The sequence below is a fragment of the Rhinatrema bivittatum genome, chromosome 11, assembly GCF_901001135.1.
Source record: "Rhinatrema bivittatum chromosome 11, aRhiBiv1.1, whole genome shotgun sequence".
NCBI lineage: Eukaryota > Metazoa > Chordata > Amphibia > Gymnophiona > Rhinatrematidae > Rhinatrema > Rhinatrema bivittatum.
Window position 1 is genome coordinate 77,693,665 of NC_042625.1, and position 27,753 is coordinate 77,721,417.

The 27,753-nt window shown below is 48.0% G+C and overlaps 1 protein-coding gene across 3 annotated transcripts in view; it reads right to left on the minus strand.

Annotated features, from left to right (window-relative positions):
• MAP4K1 (mitogen-activated protein kinase kinase kinase kinase 1) overlaps positions 1-27,753 on the minus strand; it is a 62,091-nt gene that overhangs the window by 23,029 nt on the left and 11,309 nt on the right. For 2 of the 3 annotated variants that reach the window (XM_029571055.1, XM_029571054.1), the window contains exons 2-12: positions 18,075-18,132; positions 16,203-16,293; positions 15,841-15,905; positions 12,236-12,291; positions 11,989-12,036; positions 6,104-6,146; positions 5,546-5,618; positions 5,257-5,388; positions 3,680-3,742; positions 3,035-3,116; positions 1,120-1,236 (exon numbers count right to left, since the gene is read on the minus strand). In XM_029571055.1, coding sequence (XP_029426915.1) covers positions 1,120-1,236; positions 3,035-3,116; positions 3,680-3,742; positions 5,257-5,388; positions 5,546-5,618; positions 6,104-6,146; positions 11,989-12,036; positions 12,236-12,291; positions 15,841-15,905; positions 16,203-16,293; positions 18,075-18,132 — 828 coding nt within the window. The remainder of the gene's footprint in view (positions 1-1,119; positions 1,237-3,034; positions 3,117-3,679; positions 3,743-5,256; positions 5,389-5,545; positions 5,619-6,103; positions 6,147-11,988; positions 12,037-12,235; positions 12,292-15,840; positions 15,906-16,202; positions 16,294-18,074; positions 18,133-27,753) is intronic. The other variant, XM_029571057.1, reaches the window with a different exon arrangement.

The window sequence follows — 27,753 nt, forward strand, 5'->3', positions numbered from 1 at the left end:
ATGCATATAGGGAAAAATAACCCTTGCTGTAGTTACACGATGTTAGGTTCCAGATTAGGTGCTACAACCCAAGAAAGAGATCTAGGCGTCATAGTGGATAACACATTGAAATCGTCGGTACAGTGTGCTGCGGCAGTCAAAAAAGCAAACAGAATGTTGGGAATTATTAGAAAGGGAATAGTGAATAAAACGGAAAATGTCATAATGCCTCTGTATTGCTCCATGGTGAGACCACACCTTGAATACTGTGTACAATTCTGGTCGCCACATCTCAAAAAAGATATAATTGCGATGGAGAAGGTACAGAGAAGGGCAACCAAAATGATAAAGGGGATGGAACAGCTTCCCTATGAGGAAAGGCTGAAGAGGTTAGGGCTGTTCAGCTTGGAGAAGAAACGGCTGAGGGGGGATTTGATAGAGGTCTTTAAGATCATGAGAGGTCTTGAATGGGTAGATGTGACTTGGTTATTTACACTTTCGAATAATAGAAGGACTAGGGGGCATTCCATGAAGTTAGCAAGTAGCACATTTAAGACTAATCGGAGAAAATTCTTTTTCACTCAATGCACAATAAAGCTCTGGAATTTGTTGCCAGAGGAGGTGGTTAGTGCAGTTAGTGTAGCTGGGTTCAAAAAAGGTTTGGATAAGTTCTTGGAGGAGAAGTCCATTAACGGCTATTAATCAAGTTTACTTAGGGAATAGCCACTGCTATTAATTGCATCAGTAGCATGGGATCTTCTTAGTGTTTGGGTACTTGCCAGGTTCTTGTGGCCTGGTTTGGCCTCTCTTGGAAACAGGATGCTGGGCTTGATGGACCCTTGGTCTGACCCAGCATGGCAATTTCTTATGTTCTTATTTTCTCCCCACCATCCATCATCAGACCTCCCCGCCATTATATTTCCTTACTCTTCTTCCATTCATTATCCCTCTTCTCCCCATCATCACTTTTACTCCCTTCCATTGCCCTGTCCTCCCCTTCCCTCAGCTGCCCTCCATTTTCCCTCATCACTTCCCCATTATTGCCCCCCCCCCCACCCATTGCCCCTGTCCTCTAATGCCCTACCCTTGGTGCCACTGCCAAGGCCTCGCCTCCCCTCCTTTGCACCTTCCCATGCTGACCTCCAGTTCCTCCTCCTCTGCCTCTGCGTAGCTGCAGTGCTTCTCCGGGTTTCGAAGTTTTTCCAGGAGCTCGTGGGCCAGGGCTCGGCTCAGCCCAGACTGCATCACGAACTGGTGCTGAGGGAAAGCAGGAATATCATCTGGCAATGTTCATCATATCAGCGATGGGGGAGCAGCCTTTGGGGAAAGTCAGTGTCCAACAGACCCTCAAGAGGGAGCACTCAGCATCCTAAAACCCTCTCAAGGTGGAGTAATCAGTGTCCACCAACCTTTGGGAAGCAGTCAGAAGCTTCCAACCCTCAAGGTGTCCTCCAAACCTCAGCTGAGCTGTCTACGTCATGTCCATGTCATGTCAGTGTCTTCTAACCCCTGATGGGGCAGAGCAGTCAAAGTCTTATAACGCTCAGGGGGGGCACTCAGTGCAGGAGAAGCTTTGCAGGAGAAATGAGTGTCCCCTAATCCTCAAGGGGTGCAGTCAGTGCCCCCAATACTTAGGGGGAGCAGTCAATGCCCCATAACTTTCAGTGGGAGCAATCAGTGACCCTCAACCTTCAGAGAAGCAGTCAGTGTCCAATAACTAGGAGAAGGGGAGACAATCAGTGTCATCCAATCCTTTGGGGAGCAGTCAGTGTCCTATATCCCTTGGGGTGCAGGAGACACAGTCAGTACCCCCAACTTTTGGAGGAGCAGTTAGTAATCAGTGTGAAGCAGCAACAGCCAAAAAAGCAAAGAGAATGCTAGGGATTATTAGGAAAGGAATGGAGAACAAACCAGAGAACATCATAATGCCTCTGTATCGCTCCATGGTGAGACCTCATCTTGAGTATTGTGTTCAGTTCTGGTCACCACATCTCAAGAAAGATATAGCAGAATTAGAAAAGGTACAGAGAAGGGTGACCAAGATAATAAAGGGGATGGAACAATTCCCCTATTAGGAAAGGCTAAAGAGGTTAGGACTCCAGCCTGGAGAAGAGACGGCTGAGGGGAGATATGATAGAGGTCTATAATATAACGAATGGCATGGAACCAGTAAATGTTAATCAGTTGTTTACTCTTTCAAAAAGTACATTTAAAACTAATAAGAGAAAATATTTTTGTACTCAATGCATAATTAAGCTCTGGAATTCATTGCCAGAGCATGTGGTGAAATCTATTAGTGTAGCTGCGTTTAAAAATGGTTTGGACAACTTCCTGGAGGAAAGGTGCAGAAACCATTATTAAGGTGGAGTTTCAGAAATCCAGTGCCTATCCCTGGGATAAGCAGCTTGGAATCTTATCTACCCATTGGGATCCTGCCAGGTGCTTGTGACCTGGCTTGGTCACTGTTGGAAACAGGATACTGGGCTTGATGGTCCCTTGGTCTGAGCCAGTATGGCAAGCCTTATGCGTTATGTCTCCTGCCCTTAGCCACATTAAGGGCGGTCAGTAAAACACTTTTTCCTGCTTAAATCACTTAAAAGTGACTTCCCCCTGCCCAATTTTTTTATTAATGGCCATTTCTGTTTCGGATTTCTTTGCTATTCTTGACGTTCCAGGGAGCAGATAGTGGAGAAAGAGACAATGTTTGGAGTCCTGGGGGGAGGGGAGGGCACATTACACACTTACTGACCATGGGGGCTGTGACGGACGTATAAACTAATCAGGCAGCCTCATCACCTCATGATGAAGCCCTCTTATTCCTGTAAGAGGGTGTTTTTATGTCACTGAATGGTACCAGGAGTAAGAAAGAGTGAGTCTTTCAGCATTCTTCTTACGTTTCGGCCCTTTTTCCCCCTCCCCTGATCACTGCTGTTATTATTATATTAATTAAATTCTTGTAATTCTTTAGCTGACCCTGCTTGTGTTTTTCCTGATGGAGCCCTGACGAGCCCCTGATGCACGGAATGATGGAACTGCCGCCCCACTGCCCACTTACGCTCAGCATTTTGGAAGCGCTGGGTCTCTTCTTGGGATTCTTCTGCAGCGTCACCTTAACAAAGTTATGAAACGCAGCCGACCTGCAAACAGGGAGGAGAATAGAGCGATGTGGCAGCAGTGCTGAGGGGACTGAAGGGATCAATACTGAGCAGAGCGGGCAGCAGCAAGTTACCGAGACAAACTTCCCCGGATAACTTCAGCAGGAAACAAGCCCCGCTGAATACAGCCGGCTAGGGTGCACTTATTCGTTAAACCTGTTATCAACCCGGACGCACCTGGCTATACTTAGCGCTACGCAGGTAAGCCTCGCCCCTGGATGTCTCCACGCTGCCTCTTCTATATCCGGGTGAGTTTCAGCTGGATAAAGACTTACCTGGCTAAAAATATATATATATATTTATTTATTTTTTTTTTTTTAAACCTACTCATTTGGCGGGCTGGGAGTTTCAAAATGCAGGGCGGGGTTTTTCCGGCTAGGTCCTGAACTTACCTGGACAAACCCCTCTGAATACAAACTTCACACTGGCACGGACACAAATACGCGCAATGATGCAAACAGAGACACGCGCAATGGCGCAAACATACAGTCAGACGCACAGCTACCGACACGCAGACAGACCCGGCCTGTGCATCAGGTACTCACCACTTGTGTTTATCTTTCAGCTTTGGGGGCTGGTAGCCACTTTTTGACATAAGAAAGAGGACCCTGAAACAAAGACAGAGTGCAAATTATTATTATTGTCTTTGTTCTTTGAGTCAAATCACAAGCTGGTCCAACGCATTTCAGTGATCACTTAAGACACGAGCTGCATGTCCATAATCAAAACAGTGTCAAAGCTACTACTCCGAAAGGCCAGTTCCAGCTAAAGACTGTCTCCCACCCCCTATTCAGTAACTCATACGCCTTCCACCATACCCCGATCCCCTCCCTTCCTCTGCCAAATGTATGTCCCTCCCAAGTCCTCTGAGGTCACTGCACAACCCCAGAGGCAAGGTTACCTGCTGCCTCTCCCCCCAAGAGAGAAACTCTCGCTTATTATTGTCATTTGCATAGCTTATCGGGCGTACACAGTGTGTTACAGAGCCAGTCTCTGCTCCCTGGAGCTTACAATCCACTCAAGACAGACTGACCAAAAAAAAAAAAGTGAGGCCATGTGTTGGAAGAAGCAGGTGGGATATAGGTGGGATTTGTCATGCATGATAAGATTAACTTGTATGTGGATGCTGTGCCATGCAGAGAGTCGCCACTAGGTGGCACTATGAGAAATAAAGCTGGCAGTAAGGAAGGGGATTACTGGGAGAAGCTGTAGTCAGTTCTGGTGTTAACAGTAAAAACTCCTGGTTTATTAAACCAACTCCGGACTCTTCTGTGAGTGAATGGTGGATGCCCACCACAAGACTACATGCGGAAAGGGCAACTGTAATAGAATAAATCTGCAAGGAATGAAAGAGTCCATAAAAGAGAAACAGTCAGCGGGATGGGAGGGGCTCAAGTTTTTCCCAAAATGTTTTGCTTCATTGTTTAAAGCTGCGGGAATCAGGCCCTGGCACTGCTGACAATCAATATAAGTAAAGCAGGAACTGGGAGATGGGCCGCCACCGAAACTCACTCCCAGCTCTTGCCTCTTAATAAGGACCAGAAGTGCATTTGCTCTCTCCATCAGCAACATTTCCTTCTGTTACTGGCTCTGAAGTTAGGGTGCTCCAAATGGCAAAATCCAGAAGCAAGCACGTCGCTCCTCTGCAGAGCAGAGATGTGAACCTCAAATGATTGGTGCACCCATGGAGGATCTCCTTCCTGTCCCAGATTAGACAAGAGAGGGGGGCTGCCCCCGCCATCTGTGCTCTGCTCATCCCCTGGCAAGACTTATGTCACTGCTGTGTTCATTCTGAAACTCGGGTTTGCTCTTTACTCAACAACCCACGCTCTCAGGAAGCCAGGGTGAATCCTAGTGCAGGCACAGGGACAGCCAGATTGCAGGCATCTCGCACAAGCCCCGCTGCAGAGACAGAGTCCAGGCACCTCTCACAGTCCCTACCAAACAGACAAAAACTAGGTGTCTCCTGCTGTCTCTATGAAAAAGAGACAGTGCACCAGTCCCTCTCACAGAGACCTCACGAAAGGGTCAGAGCAGACAACTCACACAGGCCCTGCTACAGGGAAAGAACTCAGACACCCTCCCCCGACGTCTGTCCCTCGCACACCCTCCCCTTGCTTACCTCAGAGGATGAAGGTCACACATAGGAGGCTGCAGCTCTGCCACTTCCATGGCTGTGATACCCAGGGACCAGATATCACACAGCTCATTATATCCACCCTTCACCTCCACTGCAGCCACCTCCGGGGCCATCCTGGAGAGAGGACATGGAGGAATCAGTGCACACACGCTCACAAATACATGGACGCACACATAACTCGCGTGTGGAGATGGCCTTCCGGGGAAAGCATTCCGAGCCATCAATCCACAGACACTTCAGTGTCCATACAGGCACTCCTGTTATACTGTACCAATACGGGGTGCCAATGAAAGACATTCTCTTGGACATTGTAGCAGTAATTTGTGCCGAGATGCCAAAATCAGCTAAAGGGAAAGACAGAGAAATAGAGCAAGTGTCACATAACATGGTGCAAGAGTCTAAGTGAGAATGAGTCAAGGGTGGGTGAGAATGAGTCAGGGTGGGTGTATCAGCAGCAGGGTGTGAGTGTGTCTGCAAGTGAGTGCAACAGAGAGTCTATGTATCAGTGCAAGTCTGACAGGGTCCGTGCAAGTCTGTGTGCATCACGCCAGCAGCAGCAGTGTAAGAACCTCTGTGCAAGTCCGCACGTGTTAAAGTAAATTCAAGTCTGTGCGTGCCTCGGAAGCAGTGTGTGAGACCCGGTGAGTGTGTGCGCATCATGGTGACTGTGCACAGCAGTGTGAGCGTCTGTTTGCAAGCCCACGTGCATCACGGTGAGTGCGTGCATCGGCAGCAGCGTGCCAGTCAGGGTGGGCGTGCGGCAGACAGGGTGGGCGTGTATAAAGCAAACAAAGATCAATGCAGGCAGGAGGGAGGTGGCACCGCTCACCTAACTTCAGATCTCCCAGATCATTAATGAGGATGTTTGCTCCCTGGAATGAAAGCAACACGGGGATCAGCAGAAGGAACTCCCAGCACTGACTTATCAACCAGCAACAAGCAAATATGTTTGAACAGAAAGGAAGTTCTACCACAAGAGATCTCAAAAGGGAGAAAACTCAGGCGCAGCACTAAGGAAATATCTTTTCACAGAAAAGGTGGTGAATACATGGAACGGCCTCCCCGGGGAAGAAAAGTAAAAAACAAAAACCAACCCCACAGTAACAGAATTCGAGAAAGCCTGGGATATGTAAAGAGGATATTTAACTGTGACGACTATAAGAGACAACCAGATACCAGCTGGGGTTTATGGCCCTACATAAAGAAGCATATTGGCCTGACTGGCTTATCTGCTGCTATTCCTGCAGCTGTAGGTGGGTGATGATGAAACACAGCAGCAGGCTGGTATGATCTTGTCCCCAGACCAACGCAGAGCTGGTCTCCCTTAGCTGAGTGAGAAGATTAAGCTGTAGTCAGAGGCCCGCACCTTTACCTTGGAGCAGACACCATAAGTCTGATATGACAGAGGGAAGAGTGACCGACATGTAAGCTCAAAGTAAGCCCTGAGTAAAGGAGGATGCCAGCAAAACAGGGAAACGCATGGGGCAGAAATCATATAATATTAGCAAATCACTGCTCTCCCCCCCCGAGCTTTGGGAAGAAAAACAGCAGAGGGATTAAATGCAGCCAATGGATGCCAGTGATTGTTTAAATGTTATACTTTATTGCTGTGCTTCGGTTTTGTGTTTCAGATCTAGAACTTAGGTGGTGATGCCTAAGGAATGTATACCGCAGCGGGCTGTATAATAAAGTTACTAGACTTGGCAACAGCTCTGCTCTGTGGTCTTTTCTTTCTCTATTATAAGATTACTGGGGGCTCTGGGTAATCATTTCCGCACATCTGCGCATGTGCGCACACTGCATTGCACGCAGGGACCAACATACAGGCCGATGCTACGTGGACATGCTAAAAACGTGCGTCCACACCGGGCGCATGTTGTTGTTGTTTTTTTTTTTAACATGCGCACAATCATCACTTCTCCTGGGCGCCCGATGCAATAAGCAAATGAGCTGCCACACTAAAAAGGATGTGCTAGGAATAAATGGTGCATCCCTAGCGCGTCCATGGCATCCATGGTCAGAGAAAGAGCTGTTTCAATAGCTGGGCCAAAGTTATGGAGCACCTTACCTGTTGAGCTAAGACTCCAGAAAGATTTGAAACCCTTCAAAAAAAGCACTGCAAACGTGGCTTTTTGAACAGGCACTCGGAACAGTTGCCAGCCAGTGATTATTTTTATTGATTTATTTTATGTTTATGATCCCTACTTATTGTTTTATGTTTATGATTTGCTCTTTTATTTTTACGTTATTGATCATTAATGAATCTTATTGTTAATTTAATGGGTAATTATACTGCTTCTTATTAAAAAGTTATACTTTTATATATTTTTATTGATGAATGTTTTAATTTTGTTAGTAGAATAAGAGTAATTTTTATATTATTATGATTGTATTTTTGCTTTTACAAAGAAACTGTAAACCGTTGTGAAGGTCAACACCAAACATCGATATATAAAACTTGCTAAATAAATAAATAAATCCAGTGCCCAGGAGACGAGGCTGTGCTTAGGGTAGGAAAACAAATGCTCATTTTACAAGCATCCATTTTATCCCACGGCAGTTAATTTACTGGCTCAGTACGCACACACAACATACACGGTCCGGAGTGTGTATATTGTAGATGTATATTGTGCGCCCAGAAATTTATTTTTTTTTTTACGTCAAGACTTTTTTTTTTTTATTGCATGGTGCTTGCTTTTTTTTTTTGTTATTAAGTTGAGCCCTTGATGCCCAGGAGACTTTACGCCTGTTCCGGGGCAGGTGTAAAATTTGCAGTGTTAAAAAGTGCACCTCGGGCTTGTGTTTGGATGCGCCGATCCCCTTATTGCATCAGGGGTTATGGACGCGTGTCCAAAACGTGCGCCCAAATGCTTGTTAACCTGTGCGCTGGGCGCACTTTATTTATTTATTTTTTTTTTTGCATCGGTTCCAAAGCTCGGGAGGGCGGGCCCAGCAGGAGAAACAAATGCCGCGCGGGAGAGACCACCGAGACTGCTGGATGGGAGGGAATCGCATGCTTCAGCGTGTTAGAACAGGCGTTGAGTCGGCAATGGGGCCGGCAGAAACAGCAAACTGAGAAGCAGGCAAACAGAAGAAATTCCTGCCAGAGTTTCCCAGCGTTCCCAGTCCCTGATGGTATCAGCAGGGACAGTAGGCAGAGCACATGCAGGCAAGCAAATCCCGTGAAAGGTGATCAAGGGAGTGGATGGAGGAGGGGGGTAGATAGGGTGAGAAAGTAGACAGGCGGCAGAGAGGACGAAAAAGTGCAGAGTGCAAGAAGAAAAGTGTCCACAATCCTACACTCTCCCCCCCACATCCTTCCAGACAACCCACAAACACATTTCTACCCCCACTGTATACCATTCACCTTCTCACACTACCCACTCACTCCCTTCTTACCAACATACAGCAGAGAAACGTTTCCTCTGGCACCTCTTCACCCACTCCTCCACAGCCATTCACAAAACATACTGCACCACTCACCCCCCCCCTTGCACTGCCGAGAGGGTCAGCCTCAATGCACTCCACGCAACCACTCACACCAATGCAAACCCTGTCACACCACTCACCCACTCATACTCAGTCACCTCTCACACCACTGACAGCACCCCCAATGCACCGTCCACCTCCGCCTCTAAACAACCACACTACCACCGCAATCCCAATCACAACCCTCAAATCCCACCAACTCACCCCTTCACGCCACAAAAATATTCCCCCACACACAATGCACACAGCCATGTACTGCATGCACACCACTGAAAATCCTGTCGCATCACCCACTCTCCCCGCACACCCTCTCACCCCACCACAAACCTGTCACAACATTCAACCCCTCCACACCCACTCACTTCTACCACCACACACCACCCAGTCAGTCAACTAATGTCCCTTAATCCAGTGACACTACCACTCTTCTCACACAGGCCACCTGCCCAGACACATCCTACACAGCCACACTACAGACATCCACAACACTGCACACAAGAAAAATATATCCTCACACACTCCACTCCAGTCACCACCACGAACCTCCACATCCCCACAATGTGCACACAATACCTGAAACAAACTGACTGCACACAAACAGCCCCACACATCCCCATTCACACAAACCTGCACAGCAACTCACACCACCCACAAGACCATGTATTCAGTCCCAGCACACAAACCCCCATTCACCCTTTGTAACGGATTACACACTCGCGACCCCACACATCACCCACCAACATAAATCTCTACACATCCCGTAGCCACTCACCCACCAACACAGTGGAAAGAGAATGAGCGAGGGATAAGAGGAGGAGGGGAAAAGCAGGGGGAAAAAATGGTATGAGGTAGTAGGACTGTGGAAAGGTTGAAAAATGGATAATCCAAAGCAGAGCTGGAGAAGGGAGATGGGGAAAAGAGGGAATAGGAAGACAGAGAAAATGCAGCATTGGAAAAAAATAATGTGCACAAACCACCCCCCCCCCTCGATGCACTGCTGCCATCCCCAACACATTGAGCTCACCATAAACACCACCACTACCCCTGCATGATCCCCTCAACCACATATACATACACCCCCACCCATAAATCTTCCATGTGCACACACTCCCCTCCCACAAGCCAAAAAACCCCAAATCCCAAATTCTTTTTCACACCTTCCACCACCCCTTCATCTTTACAACCTATGTGCAGCTCAGACATCCCTACGTCACTTGCCTAATTCAACTCACACTCTGTCCCACCCCACAATCATACACGCCCATGCACACTCCCACACAGACCTCCCCAAAGCCCCCACCTCACCGCCCACATTCCCTGACCCCACAGCCATTCACAACGCCAGAAGCTGTCACAGCTCATATCCCACACAATAACTCCCGTCAACACAGCCCCTGCAAAACTGATCACCGCATATACTCGTGTATAAGTCGAGAAATTAATCTTGAAAAACAGGGTCGCCTTATCCACGGGTTCATGGCTCGTTCAATCCTTCCCTCCCCCTCCATGGGGGCCCCATGGCTATCCCCAGTCCCTTCCCCCGCAGGCTGAAGATACAACCGAAGCAGCTGCTAGAAAGAGGCTGGTGGTAGTAGGACAGCTTCTCCCCCACACCCCCTCCTGATCCCTTAACTCACCCGCTGCTAGCAGGACGGCGAGGGGAGCAGAAGCTGCTCGGGCGCATCCTACCTCCTCCCTTGCCAGGGCCTGATTGGCGCACTTAGAGCCACGTGGTTCGCAGCGTGACCCTGGGACCCCGCGGGGGAGGAGGAGGAGGAGGACACACCCCCGAGGAGCCGCAACTCCCATCGTTGCCTTGCCGGCGGCGGGTGAGTGCGAGGGAGGCGCGGTCCTACTGCCACCGGCCTCTTTCTAGCTGCTTCGATTGTGTCTACAGCCCGCGGGTGAACGGACCGGGGATAGCCATGGAGCAGGGAGGGGAGGACCAAACGATCAGGGACAGCCTTAGAGAAGGGGAAGGAAGGAGAGAATGACTGGGCACAGCCTTGGCTTATCCATGAATCATTGCAAATTTCTTAATTTTTTGAGCCCAAAAACTTGCCCACGAGATCAACCTATACACGAGTATATACGGAACATCCCAATATGTCTTTTATAGCAAGCCCCGTACATTCGGGCACCAAATGTATGCAATCTCTCTATATTATATAAATATCAGGGGCTCCGGGTAATCGTTGCGTTGCGTCTGCTCATGCGTGATGTAATGTTCTCACCTGGAGCGGTAGGAGAGGCTATAGGTAGGAAGAGAAGCTTGCCAAAGCCTACATCGCAGCACGGAGCCAGCCAGTGCAGCGGCGTCACTGGCAAATGAAAAGCTGGTGGGGGGTTTCCCGGACCCCTCTAGTGAAAGCATCGCAGGAGAGAAAGAGAAGGGGCAGTAGGGGCAGCGGAAGGGCTGGTGGAGATTCCCGGCACCCATCAGCTACACAAAGATGACCTTGGAATTTGAGAGGGGGGGGGGTGCAGTAGGAGAGTGAGGGAGAGGGGAATGGAGAGAGGAAAGGGGCAATAGGAGGAGGGAGAAAGTGGTGCAGTTATGGTGGGTGGAGAGTGAAGGGCTGGGGGAGAGGAACAATGGGATGGGAGGGTGGAGCAGTGGGACAGTGACACAGACATGGAGTCTAGGGCAGAGCTGGCAAGTAAAGCAAGAAGGGGCACTGCCCCTCGCATGTTTAGATAAGAAGTATGATAATATTTGTTAATAAGCATAGCCTGCATTTTACAGCTAGCAGGCTCCTCGGGCTTCCCGCTAGCTCACAACCAGGGCTGCGATCTGGCACCCTGAGGCTTCTTTTGCAGCTATGCCCCCCATTGCCAACTTACCAAATCCATCCACTAGGTGTCACCATTGTGCGATGGCTAAGACTTCCCTGCCCTAGGGTCCATGAGTCTGCAGCATCCCCAGCCCTGACTGGCTCAGAGCGCAGACGACCTGAGCCGGGGATCAAACCTGGGTCCGGACCAGCCCTGCTCTCACATTCTCCGTTTCTGTGTTAAACTCCTTCCTACCAACCAGGGAGTGGGATGAAGCCCAGTGGGCCAGCACTGAATGAGCTGTATGCGAGGGTCTCGTTACTGGAACAGCAGGGGCTGTTGCAGGGCAAGGCTGATGGGGAGGGGCAGATCTTTTAGGGACGGATAAGAGCAACCCCCTGTCTCCTTGGCGCATGTAGCTTTGCTCCTCCCCCCCCTCATCCCATTTACCTTGATGTCGCGGTGGATTTTTCCCTGGTCGTGGAGGTACGCCAGACCCTAAGCCACAGGAATAGAAAGGAAGGTGGAGAGTTAGTCCCTGACTGACACAGCACCCGCTTTCATTCTTATGTTATCCAACTGATGACACCACCCTGCACGACAGCCAGGATGAAATGTCTGCCCTGTGACCTCTCCCGCAGACATGACATCACCCAGCCACACACTGGCGTCTGGCGGGAGCTAACAGAGTCCTCACCTGTAGTGTTTCTCGGCAGACATAGGCGATCTGCTGCTCAGAGAGGGGTCCTGTGACTGCGAGAGGGAGAGAAGGAGGGTTAATGCAAGGCAGAATGACTGTGCGCGCCTCCCCAAGAAACAAAATTAATACGAGGAAACTACTTTGTATGAAAGAGATTTAATCAGTCACATAGATATGATCCCTTAATTGTGCACTACTAGAGTACAGGAGCTCTGCGTGTCATAAAAAAAAAGCAGAAGCAATAAATCTGCTAATAATTATTACCTGCTCACTACAGGATAAACAGACACAAGGAGAAAAAGTGTTTTACCCAAGTTCATCCAAGGAGAATCAATGATAAAGCCAGGGATTAAACCTAAGGCACAGAGAGGTAAAATGACTTGGCCTAAGGTTGCACACAGAAAGTCAGTGTCAGAACTGGGATTAGAAGAGAGACACAGGGAAAAACAGTGTCTCACCCTGCAATCACACACAGAGTCAATGACAGAGCCAGGGATTGGAACTGAGACACACAGAGCAGTGGCATAGCCACACGCGGGCCATGGTCCACCCACTTTGCACTCAGGCCCACTCAATCAGCGTTGCCCGACGCTGAGAAGAGGAGGCCTGTTGCAGGACTGTCACAGAGCTCATCCCATGTGGCCCGAGAAGAGGAAGCATGTCACAGCAAGGAGTCCCAGAAGAGCGAGAGCCCTGATAGAGTGTGTGGGAAGGAGAAGCCTGTATGCATGTGTATGTGAGAGAGAGAGCATGGCATTGAAAAGTTTGTGAGTATACATGAGAGCAAGCATGAAGTGAGAAACCTATGTGCATGTGAGAGAGACAAAGAGCATGGGAGTGAGAAGCCTGTGCGTGTATGTGTGAGAGAGTGCATGGGAGTGAGAAGCCTGTGCGTGTATGTGTGAAAGAGTGCATGGGAGTGAGAAGCCTGTGCGTGTATGTGTGAGAGAGAGCATGGGAGTGAGAAGCCTATGTGTTGTGTGTGTGAGAGAGAGAGCATGGGAGTGAGAAGCCTATGTGTTGTGTGTGTGTGAGAGAGAGCATGGGAGTGAGAAGCCTATGTGTTGTGTGTGTGTGTGAGAGAGCATGGGAGTGAGAAGCCTATGTGTTGTGTGTGTGTGTGAGAGAGAGCATGGGAGTGAGAAGCCTATGTGTTGTGTGTGTGTGTGTGTGTGAGAGAGAGCATGGGAGTAAGAAGCCTATGTGTTGTGTGTGTGTGAGAAAGAGAGAATGTGGGAGTGAGCCTGTATGTCTTTTTGAGAGAGAGAGCATGTGGAGTAGAGAGCTTGTGCGTGTGTGAAAAAGAGAGAAAGAGCATGTGGGCATGGAGAGCCTGCGTGGGAGTGAGAGAGCATGTGAGTGTGAGATCCTGTGGATGTGAGAGAGAGCAAGCGTATAGGAGTGGGAGCCTGCATGCGAGAGAGAGCATGTAAGAGTCAGAGCCTGTGTGTGTGTGTGTAGGAGTGGAAACCTGCTTATGAGAGAGAGTATATGAGAGTGAAAGCCTTCATGTGAGAGTGGGAGCCTGAGTAAGAGAGAGTGTGTGGGAGTGGGAGCCTGTATGAGAGAGGAAAGAAAGAAGCCAAGAGAAGAGAGAAAAAACAGAAAAAATAAGAGAGACCTTGAAAAAGGAATTAGGAAAAGACAGACAAGGGAAAAAAAAAAGAGACCGTGACCAATGGATTAGAAAAATAAGATCAGACAACAAAGGTAAAAAAAAAAAGACTTTCAGTAATTGAAATATGCCATTTTGGTAATGTGCATTTCTTATATATTTGTAATTACTTTTTCTTCATTATTTCATTATTCATAGAGTCTGGGTTCTTGGGGTTTCCATTTCAGTCTTGTTTGCATGTTTCTGTTTCTAATTTGTAGACTCTTATTCTGTATTAGATGCGTATGTGTAACAGAGATGCAGTATTTCGGCTAGCATGTAGTTTCTCTGCAGGGATTTCTAGCAGTCCGGCTTGTTTGCCCAGTAGGTGGTGTATTGGTGTTCTAGGGCCTGGTGTAATGTTTGCCTTGCTGCCTTTTCAAAGATAAGGTGCTGCTGTTCGAGTCTTGAGAGTTACTGCTGTTATGGTATGGCATGGCAAGGTTCTAGATGGTTTTTTTTTAAATATTTTTGTAGGGATTTGTATTTCTTCCCAAAGTGCTTGGCAGTGAAGGGAGTTTGTTTTGCTGTTACTGAGGTGACACCAGAATCTGAATATATATTTTTTTGCATGATGGGTTATAGTATGAACAATCCTAGTTCTGATCTGCACCCATTGCAGAACTTAAGTTCTTATAATTCTTATTACTGTTTTATTGTAGTTATGATATATTCTGCATTTTTGGAAAGAGGATTCTTAAAAGAATACATCAATATTTGTTTTATTACGTGATTGGATCTGATGTTTCTGTGAAGTGTTTTTTGTTTACTTTTTATATGATATTGTTGTGTATTTATAAACTGAATTACATATAAAATAAATTTATAGATCAATAAGCTATTGTTAATGTTAGTAAATGGTTGAAACAAAATATTTGAAGCATCACTCATGATGCACAATGGCTGTAGCAGACTACAAAGTAATCCATTGTAGGGTGAACTCCAAGGCATTATTTATTGATAAGAGTACAACTAGTAGGTCCTAGACCTGTATGCCTACTGCCCACCGATGCTAACCTTGGCCCCCCCCCCCCAAAAAAAAAATCAGTTCTGGCTACTTCACTGAAATGGAAATACAGTGACTTACCCTGAAGTCATAGAGTCAAGTACAGAGAAGGGCAACCAAAATGATAAAGGGGATGGAACAGCTCCCCTATGAGGAAAGGCTGAAGAGGTTAGGGCTGTTCAGCTTGGAGCTTGGAGGGGGGATATGATAGAGGTCTTTAAGATCATGAAAGGTCTTGAACGAGTAGATGTGAATTGGTTATTTACACTTTCGAATAATAGAAGGACCAGGGGGCACTCCATGAAGTTAGCAAGTAGAACATTTAAGACTAATCGGAAAAAATTCTTTTTCACTCAACGCACAATAAAGCTTTGGAATTTGTTGCCAGAGGATGTGGTTAGTGCAGTTAGTGTAGCTGGGTTCAAAAAAGGTTTGGATAAGTTCTTGGAGAAGTCCATTAACGGCTATTAATCAAGTTTACTTAGGGAATAGCCACTGCTATTAATTGCATCAGTAGCATGGGATCTTCTTAGTGTTTGGGTAATTGCCAGGTTCTTATGGCCTGGATTGGCCAATGTTGGAAACAGGATGCTGGGCTTGATGGACCCTTGGTCTGACCCAGGGTGGCATGTTCTTATGTTCTTATGTTAGTGCTTTGTTTGTTAACTAAGAAACAGAGATGGAGATTAGAACCGAGGTTCAGGGAGATAAAAGTGATTCCTTGAAATATGACCACTGCAAAGGAATCTGTTTTGTAGTGTACAGATCGCTGGGGTGCTAATTGGCTGAAATGCCTGACAATAAGCCAAATGTGCTAAGACTGCCACACCCTAACTAGAGAAAGAAATTTGTGCTTTCTTCCATAAATGATGGGATCTTACTTCCATGAAAACACTTAACGAGCTGTTTGCAGTCTGCGTCCTCTTGACGTGCACTGCTTACCATGGTAAATATCCTGCAAAGAGCCTCCACCGCACAACTCCATGCAGATCCATAACGTATTAAACCTGCGAGTCAGAGACCAGAGAGAGAAGGAGAGAACAAGTCAGAGAGAGGGAGAAATGTGGAAGAAGGCGGGAGTGAGAGACAGAGAGCTGTGAAATCCAATCAAGCACACCCTGTACTTCTTTAACATCACCTCCTCCCTCATTGGCTCCCATTAATCCCACCCCAGGCCTCCATCCTATCCCCCACTGCCCCTTCCTCACAGCTGACCTCCCCCTATCCCAAGCCATTCTGGGAATTGTAGTCCTGCTTGTTCCCATGAAAGGTGCAATGATGGGCTGGGGGACACTCTGCCTTACCTTATGTAGCTCCCAAAGTAAGCCACGATGTTCTGGTGCATGCAGGTCTTCACCATCTGGATCTCCTGCTCGATGACGGAGAAATCATCACCTGTGGAAGTGACACACACAGGCAGTGGGAGGAAAGAGGATCCCGGTATCCAAACCTGATACACAGGAATGCATTCTGCTGTTCTAGGAAGTGGTTTTCAGCTTCCTGTACTGACAGGACAGCCACATAGCCTGTGCATTAAGGACACTGAGAGGATCAGTACTGGTCCCTGCAATAAATGTCTTCCCTTACAAGAGATAAAGCAAAACAACACAGGGCCCAGAACTCCTGTCCTTAATAAAAAGGTGTTTTCAATACAAGGTCTGTGTTACAAAGGCTCAGTGCACTGTTTTAGCGGGTCAAGTGTTACATGACAGGTTTAAAGGTCAGGTCAAGCTGTGCAACTAAATACTCGTCCACGAGCCCGACCCTGGGGGAAACCGAAGCCAGGGATTATGTACTTTTTGAGGGGGGGGGGGAGGGGAGCCCATCCTTAAATCTCATCCTCAGCCTTTCCTTCACAGGTTGAGCCCGTCTGCATTTTGCACTCTCTCGCACGTTTCCGGCTGGGTGCCTGGAACAGGAGCGCCCCGAGTGTGCGGCTTGTCAGAGATGTCCCGGTGCTGGCCGCAAGGCTTGTGTTTGCTGGAAGCCGGTCCCCCCCCCCCCCGGCCACTTCCCGCTTGCATTGCCAGCCCTGCTGTGGGAAGGAAACCAGGAAACACAAGAGTGGCGAGGGCCTGAGGAGAGGCCGCCCGGCTGCTCTGAGCGAGAGCGAGGTGGTCCCGGTGGGGGCCCAGAGCAGGAGGGACTCTATTTACAGCTGTGCAGTGTTTACAGGAAATGAGCTCTGTGGTGCTGCTCGCATCCTCTCTCCCCTTTCCTTCTCTCATTTCATTCATACAGGGACTTGCACAAGAGCAGCCGCTTCACCCCCCCCTCGAGAAGCAATGTGCAGGAGGGGCCCAACGTGCACCGTTTCCAACGTCACACCCCGATGAGGTACGATGGGAGCAAGAAATCTGTGCTGAACGTCCACGCACGCTGTCTCTGTCCTTAGATTACTCCAGAGTCCTTTCACCCTCATCCCATGTCCCCCTCCTTTCCTTTAAAGAGGCTCAGCTCCTGTGCATTTATTCCTTGGAGGTATTTAAATGTCTATCATATCTCCCCCTTTCTTCTAGGGTGAACATGTTTAGATCTCTAAGTCTCTCCCCATATGCTTTAGAATGAAGACCTCTGACCATTTTAGTAGCCACCTGGCCCGACTCCATCCTATTTACATCTTTTTCAGGATGCGGTCTCCAGAACTGTGCACAGGATTCCACATGAGGTCTCACCAAGGACTAAAAGATCACCTCCGTGCTCCTGTGGGGCTCTTCCTCTCCCTATGCACCCAAGTAATCCCTTTTGACTTCGGCTACCTTAAGATCAACAGATGCAATCACTCCTAGATCTTGCTCTTATTTTGTGCACAGAAGAACTTCACCCCAAAGCTGTGCTGCTCCCAATGGTTTCTGCAACCCAAATGCATGACCCTGCATGAAATTAGCATTACATCTTAGATGCCAAACTGGACACCATTCCTCAGGCTTCACTAGATCCTGCCTCATGTTTAACCCCAGTACTTTTAAGTTCATGGGTCCCACACTCACGTTCACAAAGCTGAGCCCTCCCCAGGGCCTATACTCAGTGCTATGGATGTGAAACTTGCCTCCTGCATCCCCTGCATTCTTGTTTTGCTCCCAGAGCGAGACACCTTCTCCTGCAATTCTCCTCTCTTATTAACACCTATTGCCCAGGGCTTTGAAATCTTCCTCTGGCTGCACAGATGCACTCACCTGCTTCCATCTTCACCTCCTTTATTGCAGCTAGCTCTCCTGTGGCTTTGTTTCTCGCCTGTTTGGAAAGAAAAGTGGACGTGACTGTAAGAAGGGCATCCCTGAGGAATCTGTGCTCCCATCTGCCTGCCCTCCTTTCGGCTTTCTGGCAGCAACAGCTGAGCTCTCGCCCAAATATGTCTTCTTACTCTCCAAAACGACCAAGGAGCAACATTTATCATATTTCATTTATTCGCGATTTTATAACCCGCCTATTCCACGAAAGGTGAATTATGCAAACAAAAGGAAAAACATCTTACATCCAAAAATCTTATACATAAAGGGAAAACAGCATGAGGTCGATATTCAAAAGCCATTTATCCATCTAAATGGCAAAACCGGTATATTTATAGACTTATCCGGCTAAATTCTAAAATTTATCAGGATAAGTTGGGGGTGTTTTGGGGATGGAAGGGAGGCGTTTCGGGAAGGAGCAGAGTGAGATGCATAAGTTAACCAGTTAACTCCAATATTCGGACAGCCAGATCTACAGTATTCAGCGGCGCAATCAGGCCACTGAATATACTCTGCTAGTTAGTCAGATAAATTTATTCAGCTAAGTAGCCGAGCTGCTCAGCAGCTGAATATTGCTCCCCATGAAAATAAGACTTTGTATAAAAGAGTCACCAAAGTGTTCCCTTGCTAGTGAATTCAAGAGTTTCAAGAACACTTGAGATGAGGTAAGAAAGAGTAGGGGTGCAGTGGTGCGTCCGACAGTGGTGCGTCAAGCTTTGAAAATTCCCAGGCTGGCTCTGTACGCGCATGCACATACGCGCAGGTGTAACTTTCTGCATGTACAATTACACGCTCACTTTTGAAAAATCAAACGTTTGCGCGGAGCTCCTTTCCCCGCCCTCTGGACGCCACTTCCCAGTGAGGGTACAATTTGCAGGAAATGGGATTTTTTGTGTAATTTAACAAACAACCCCCCCGCCCCCCCCCCCCGGTAGATTTTCAAAGCACCATCTGTTCACAAACAATGGGGTTTTATGCTCAGATGTCACTTTGAAAATCAAGCCCGGAATAAACAAACACTTACAGCATCCCAATGGAGCCATCCCATCCCATACTCGCTTACACAAAGGTAAAACAGCATGAAAAAAACCCATATCAATTATGTCCATAAAATCAAACATAAAAGATCAGGTAAATATATCAAAGCACACAAAAATCTAAAAATCAGACCTCTACCTAAAACAGCATAACAAGAAGCAAAAACTTAATCTAAGAACCCGTGCCACCAAACTCCATCAAAAAAGCATCCAAAATATCAAGCAATAACAGTGAGTCTAAAAAGCCAAGTTTCAATGTCTTCTAAAAATTCCTGCTCATCAGGCCTGAAAAGTGGAATCATTCAAGTCAATGTAAGGATAGTGCACCCTGGTGCTGCGGCATGGTTGATGAAGTCTAGTAGGCGAATCTACTAGGCCATGCCAACAGCTGGTGAACACACCCTAGACTGGGACTAGGCTGGAGCTTCACCTATACCAGACCCATTCCCCATGGGTTGAGCCTTTGGGTTCCAGGAGCCGGCAGGAGTTAGGCCAAGGTCTGGACAGGTTGTGGTGAGACAATTACCAGGAGCTAGCTGGAGGTCGAGGCAGGCAGCAAGTGGAGTGTAGACAGAGTTCGTAGCTGAGGTCAGAAACAGGCAACAGGGAGATCCAGGTCGAAGGTAAAGGTCAGTGGCAGGCACAGGCAAGACAGAGATCCGGGTCCAAAGCAGAGGTCAATGGCAGGCACAGGCAAGAAGGAGATTCAGGTCCAAGGCAGATTTCAGAACTAAATAGAATGGAGAAGGACCAAGATAAAGAGGGACCAGGAACAGAGCAGGCTGGACCAGATAAGGTTGGGCAAGGCAGGCTGGACAAGGCAGGGCAGGCTGAGTACGGCAGACAGGAACCAAGGAAGGATCTGGAATCAAAGCAGTATCAGGAATCAATGCAGGAGCAACACGTACTGCATCCGAGCAGGGAGACCTGTTGCTGAGACAAACCTGTGGAGCGCAACTGGGTCTTTTATATCCAGCCACATGATGTCATTGCTGAGCACTGACAGACGGTTTTCTGCTGCGGGGGACTTCATAGGGTACGCATCGTACACGCGTGCATCTAGGGGAGCCCGGGGAGCAGCGTTGCAGATGGCATGCCCGCCTCTTCGGAGGCCTTCGGCATCCTGGGGTGAGTGGTATTGGTTGCTGGATGATCCCACAACTGGCAAACGTGACATCAACAATGCTTCTGAAGAGCAATGACTACCAATGCTAATGCAAGTTACGCCTAAGCTGCCCTCTGATTGGTTCTTGCTGTTGGTCCTGGAGCGGCTACAGCATGAGGAACAATAAAGCATGATCTGGGCTTTAGTGCCTGGAAGCTGCACCTTAATATGGAGATGGGCTCTCAGCACTTCCACTCAGATTCCCCCTCTCCCCTGCCTAGTCTTCTGAGGCTACAATTGGTTGCACGAGCCCATAGTGCAAACAAAATCTGGCCTGGACTTGCATAGCCAAGAAGGCTGGTGGGAGCAAGCACTGGAGGCAAGCAAGACCATTATACTGCCACAGTGCTGCCTGGTCCATGTGCCAGTCTCTGCAATTCTAACCTGCAATTTCAGCCTTCCCCTCCTGTACACCATGTCCATATAAGCTCTACTGCTGTCCCCTGCTCTGGCCAGAATCATGCCTTTGATTTTTCTGTTGCCCAGATATGATATCACTGAAGGGGCTGGTAGTGAGGGTGTTGCCAGTAGCCCACACCATCATCAGCATGTGCTTGCAGTTTTCCACAATTCTTCAGGCCATCAGCACCAAGCACGTGGCCTGCCATCCCAGTGACAGCGGCCACGCCCACTAATCCCAGCAGACCTAACCGGAAGGAAGCTAGTACAGCAGCTATTTTTTGGCCAGCAAGTGGTAGGCAGGGCAAAAGCAGCTGGATAAGGAGAAAGCCAGACACATCAGACATCCTTTATGCACTGATGCTCAGGGGAAATGAGTATGGACACATGGTAGAGGGAAGATCCCAATTTCTACCACAGTCACCGTTATGTAATGCCTTAGCACCACCCCTGATACTTTCCCCCTGCCTGCCAACTGGATGCCCACTTGCCTCTGGGAAAATACCCTGCCTAACAAGCTACTGCTTGGTGGTTTCTAGGGATCATGTGACCCCCCCTCAAAACCCAGTTCCCAGAAAAGACACCCAATGATGCATGTCTGCAGGTCATAGACTAACCAGAGACACAGAGCTAACAAACTCGTTGATTAAAAATAAGGTACAATAAAATGGGAAAAAAATGTAACTTGCAGACAACAAGCAGGGGGAAAGAAAATGTATTATACATCTAACACTATCTAAGTTTTATTGTAATTAGCCAATGCCTCTGGAAGCTTCCATATCAGTCTGTCCACAGGATGCTGTGCAAAGCTGACACAGCATCCTGACTACAGGTCTGAACTGCTGCACTTCCCAGTCAAGGCTGACATTTTCTGGCAAGTTCTCTTGAGACGATTCTGTAGAACCAGTTAAAACGACTTCCCCAACAATAAACACAGTGTAACATTAGTACACTCACAGAATATTACGTCACAAAACCTCCAGGAAACTGAAAGAACAGACAGCCAATGCCTCCGCTTAGATTCAATGTAAAATGTTTATCCCCCTCAGACTTGGTTGATACAAAGGAAAGTCTGTAGTTACCAGGAACTGCAGAACATTACCGAATCTTGCATTTTAGTATAACACTTAGAAGGAGGTTTTCAGAGGGAAGAAGGTCTCATTGAGGAAGACAAAGGCCCTATGGATAACAAGAAATCACAAGCGGCACATACAACTCCATTTTGCCATAGTTTCTGCCCTTACTGATGGACTCCTAGGTAAAGAGGAGTGATCCAGGTGCCTCCTAGTTCAGATTCCCCACATGCAGATTGGGCAGGCCAGCAGAGTCACTTGGGACTAGATCATGACTTCCGGTATAGACAAGGTCACTCTGGAGATGAATGGGTATTAATCCCCTCATTGGAATAAGAGAATTCCTCCTAACTAAGCCCTCAATCAGCTCCAGACTGGGGGAGCAAATCACACCAGTGAGGTAGAGCCAGTTGGCCAGAATACACATTTTGGATAAGACCAAAAACCTCTGCACCCTATCCTGGCCTCAGGGAGCAAGGTTTGCATTACAAGGTCCAAAACCCAAAGGGAGGGATGGACCTAACTGCCGACGCTCAATTTTGCCGGCGTCGGTTCTCAAACCGCTGACAGCCATGGGTTCGGAAAATGGACACCAGCTAAATTGAGCATCCGTCTTCTGACCTGCGGGCCACCGGCCGATTTTTAATTTTTTTTTACTTATGGGGCCTCCAACAATATCGCTATGATATTAAGTCGGAGGGTGTACAGAAAAGCAGTTTTTTCTGCTTTTCTGTACACTTTCCTGGCGCCGGCAGAAATTAACGCCAGCCTTTGGGTAGGCGCTAATTTCTGAGAGTAAAATGTGCAGCTTGGCTGCACATTTTACTTTCTGTATCGCGCAGGAATAACTAATAAGGCAATCACCATGCATTTGCATATTGCAGGCGCTATTAGTTTCGGGGGGGTTGGACGCGCGTTTTCGACACGCTATTACCCCTTACTGTATAAGGGGTAAAGCTAGCGCGTCGAAAACGCACGTCCAAACCCGGGCTAACAGTGCGCTCCACTGTACTGTATCGGCCTGATAGTGAGGCCATACCAATCTCACAACAGGCAGTAACTCAAATACCACAACTGGCGATGACACCAACACCCCCCCTAAGTTGTACTGGCAGACTATTTTTGTTGTTTATCTGTTTAGGCTCTTTGCATTGTTGGATTTGAATTCTTTTATTGGGCATCACTTTGGGCGACTCTTCCCCTTTTTGGTCAGGGAGACCATTAAGAAGTGTTTTTTAATAAAATGAAATAAATAAGCTGCTGGGAAAAGGGAGGAAAGTGGGCGACATCACCAACACAGTGTCTAGGGGGAATCGCAAAATCCAAACTCCGTCACTGTAGGCAAACAAATTTACAATCCTATGGAAACTACTTCAACCTCACAGCCAAAAATGTCCAAATGCACTGGCTGGACAGGCAAGCTCTGCGGTGAGACCAACTAATTCCTTTACTACATTTCATTTTCATTTATTAAAATTGTATATTCCGCCTGACAAATGGAAATGTGTTATCTAGGTGGTTGTACAATAAAACACATTCATAAATAATCAAAGCACACATATTAACTTTACAAATCACAAATAAACATAAAACAATAAAATCTTCAATAAGCCTCTCTACATCAACAGCTGCCAACACTTTGCACGCTACGATCTTGTAATTCATCTAAGCAGCAACAATGTGAGCCACTTTTCCAGTCACCAACAGGCAGCAAAGAAGGACATTGACAATTTAGTGGGCTGGTCTTCTGGTCCAGTGTCATCCCTTGGCCCCGTCAGAAGGCATCATGACTATAGAACGGACAAAGTTTCACCAGCAAATCAGTGGGGGGGAAGGACTGAACCACCTATGGGCTGCAACGGTCTGTACCAAGGTAGCAGGGTGCATCTATCTGACACTGGCCAGGACTTGTTTAACGACGACCTACAGAAGACCGTGGAATCTTTATTCATATAACGTACGAGCCCTCGGCTTTCACAGGAAGGTGTGTGCTGGGGGAGCAAGACAAGTCATACACTGCTCCATGACTTTGGTGGGTACCCGAGCCACCCGAGGTAGATTAGGAAAAATAAATCACTTGCCTAGATTTTAGTCAACCACTGGTGGGAGTGGGTGAGGACAGACCCTCTCTTTAGGGCAGGGGCCTGCCCTCATCTGGCAAGATTGCTACTTAGGTGGTGTGTCCGATAGCAGCTGGCACGGAAACATCCAGAAAATCTAAGCAACAGCTTCGGTGATTAGAGAGTGCTGTCTGGGTCCAATGAATCCTTTCAGGCCCCACTCAGTCTGACTCTCACCACCCAGAGATCCTGGGGCGCGTGTTTTCAGCGGTGGGACCTAACCACAAAGCCACACGCCTTAATCTCAAACATGCACAAAGCAACCCGCCTCTCAAGCACAAGAAACCCCCCGCAAAACTGAGTTTGAATATCAGGTGGTTATGACTCTGATGCTCAAAGAAAGCCGAATGCCCAACCTAGGCGCCTCACTTTTCAGTATCTAGAGATAGGAGAGTTTTCAGACAAACCTAGGACGCATTCATTTTGGGCTGAAAATGTACTTAACGTTAAATGCCTACACCTGAGGTTTCTAAATATACACCTGCTATTTACTCTCTATGTTTAGGCACCTAAGTTAAACGCCTGGTGCTGAAAATCAGTGCTAAGCTCCTATCTTACGTCCCCAACCTGGCCCCGCCCACTTTCAGGCACCTAAATTCAGGTGCTCAGCCCTTGTCAGTTTTCAAAGGGTCAATTTAGGCACCTAACACCTACAATTAGGCTCCTAAACTCTTTGCAAACCGAGCCTGCAGCAATAATCAAACTGCTTACATTGGTACTTTTAACCTGCAGGGTTTGCAGCAATAATCAAAGCAAACTGAAGTGCATCGTTTTGTTTTGTTTACTACCTCCAGGAATAAAAAAAAGTACCTGCAGAGATCTGCACATACATTTTCTGTGGGTGCTTTTTCCCTTGGAAATGATTTGAAAATGTCATTTACACGCAGTATTCCTCCCAAGCTAAAATCATGTGAGTAATTTTATGCACATTGGGGCTGGGCAATTGACAAATATCCCATTTCCGCAAGTAGCCAGGGCTTTGAATATTGACCCTCCCCATGGCTCCTCATGTACATAGGAGGCTATGCATGTACACGGCATGTTGATTATGTGCATAACTGACGTTGGGCAAGTCACGTCACCCTCCATTGCCTCAGGGCCTGATTTATTAAGGGTTTTCCCCATAGATACAGAATGGGGCCTTGGATTGTAGGCCCTCTAGAGACAGGGAAATACCTTCGGTACCTGAACGTAATCCGCTTTGAAGTGGCTGAGTATAAAATGAAAAACTAAATTAAAATTCCAGTTATGTCTATTGCCCCTCTTTTTTCAACGTGGCCAAACAAAGGCACATTAAGAAATAACCTTCACAACCAATATGCGACGCATGCAGCTCCCGCTTGAGCTTTGCAAACCTTACACCTAAGTGACTTGGGCAAAGTCGGGTGGCAGGTTTGTAGCAGGTGTGGGACTGCTTGCAGCTGTGCACTTCAACCTCTGGGCTTCAGTCTCAGCGAGAGTCTAAGTGTGAGTGCGGGCATGCTATTGGCTATTCTGCCTAATGGGAAGTCAGTGGAAGGAGGCCTGTGTGACTGGAACAGCAGTGAGGTCATTCAGCGTGTGCCTATGTCTCTGTGCGTGAGTGTACGCATGTTCCCGTGTCAGTGGAAGGAGGCCTGTGTGATTGGAACAGCAGTGAGGTCATTCAGCGTGTGCGTATGTCTCTGTGCGTGAGTGTACTCATGTTCCCGTGTCAGTAGAAGGAGGCCTGTGTGACTGGAACAGCAGTGAGGTCATTCAGCGTGTGCGTATGTCTCTGTGCGTGAGTGTACGCATGTTCCCGTGTCAGTGGAAGGAGGCCTGTGTGACTGGAACAGCAGTGAGGTCATTCAGCATGTGTGTATGTCTCTGTGCGTGTGTGTACTCATGTTCCCGTGTCAGTGGAAGGAGGCCTGTGTGACTGGAACAGCAGTGAGGTCATTCAGCGTGTGCGTATGTCTCTGTGCGTGAGTGTACGCATGTTCCCGTGTCAGTGGAAGGAGGCCTGTGTGACCGGAACAGCAGTGAGGTCATTCAGCGTGTGCGTATGTCTCTGTGCGTGAGTGTACGCATGTTCCCGTGTCAGTGGAAGGAGGCCTGTGTGACCGGAACAGCAGTGAGGTCATTCAGCGTGTGCGTATGTCTCTGTGCGTGAGTGTACGCATTTTCCCGTGTCAGTGGAAGGAGGCCTGTGTGACCGGAACAGCAGTGAGGTCATTCAGCGTGTGCGTATGTCTCTGTGCGTGTGTGTACTCATGTTCCCGTGTCAGTGGAAGGAGGCCTGTGTGACCGGAACAGCAGTGAGGTCATTCAGCGTGTGCGTATGTCTCTGTGCGTGAGTGTACGCATGTTCCCGTGTCAGTGGAAGGAGGCCTGTGTGACCGGAACAGCAGTGAGGTCATTCAGCGTGTGCGTATGTCTCTGTGCGTGAGTGTACGCATGTTCCCGTGTCAGTGGAAGGAGGCCTGTGTGACCGGAACAGCAGTGAGGTCATTCAGCGTGTGCGTATGTCTCTGTGCGTGAGTGTACGCATGTTCCCGTGTCAGTGGAAGGAGGCCTGTGTGACCGGAACAGCAGTGAGGTCATTCAGCGTGTGCGTATGTCTCTGTGCGTGAGTGTACTCATGTTCCCGTGTCAGTGGAAGGAGGCCTGTGTGACTGGAACAGCAGTGAGGTCATTCAGCGTGTGCGTATGTCTCTGTGCGTGAGTGTACGCATGTTCCCGTGTCAGTGGAAGGAGGCCTGTGTGACTGGAACAGCAGTGAGGTCATTCAGCGTGTGCGTATGTCTCTGTGCGTGAGTGTACGCATGTTCCCGTGTCAGTGGAAGGAGGCCTGTGTGACTGGAACAGCAGTGAGTTCATTCAGCGTGTGCGTATGTCTCTGTGCGTGAGTGTACGCATGTTCCCGTGTCAGTGGAAGGAGGCCTGTGTGACTGGAACAGCAGTGAGGTCATTCAGCGTGTGCGTATGTCTCTGTGCGTGAGTGTACGCATGTTCCCGTGTCAGTGGAAGGAGGCCTGTGTGACTGGAACAGAAGTGAGGTCATTCAGCGTGTGCGTATGTCTCTGTGCGTGAGTGTACGCATGTTCCCGTGTCAGTGGAAGGAGGCCTGTGTGACTGGAACAGCAGTGAGGTCATTCAGCATGTGCGTATGTCTCTGTGCGTGAGTGTATGCATGTTCCCGTGTCAGTGGAAGGAGGCCTGTGTGACTGGAACAGCAGTGAGGTCATTCAGCGTGTGCGTATGTCTCTGTGCGTGAGTGTACACATGTTCCCGTGTCAGTGGAAGGAGGCCTGTGTGACTGGAACAGCAGTGAGGTCATTCAGCGTGTGCATATGTCTCTGTGCGTGAGTGTACTCATGTTCCCGTGTCAGTGGAAGAAAGGCCTGTGTGACCGGAACAGCAGTGAAGTCAGACATTGCAAAAGGCAGCTATTTTTATCACTTTTTTCTAAAAATAAAATTGTTTATGTATTTGCTTTGTCTGTCTCTCTGTCTGCGCATCATCTCCTGCGCTATTCGACTTACAGCAACCACATTCTCAGGATATGTGTGATCTATATGAAAGCTAGAAACCCAAAATAACGTTTTCCCTTAAAGCTTATGGATCTAGCCAAAATTGATAACAATAAAAAAAAACCAACAGAGCTAGGTCTGCCTTGGTCTAGAACCAAGAAAGGCAGATTAGAAGCTCACAAATAAAATTAACAAAATGACTCTTCCCCTTATGGATCTAGTTTTAGGGGAAAAAAGTGCTCATATGAATTGCTCAGCATGCAATAATTTTCTTACTCGTTAAACACCCTCTCCTTCCACCCACCTTCACCACAAGTCAACAAGTCACACCAAAGGT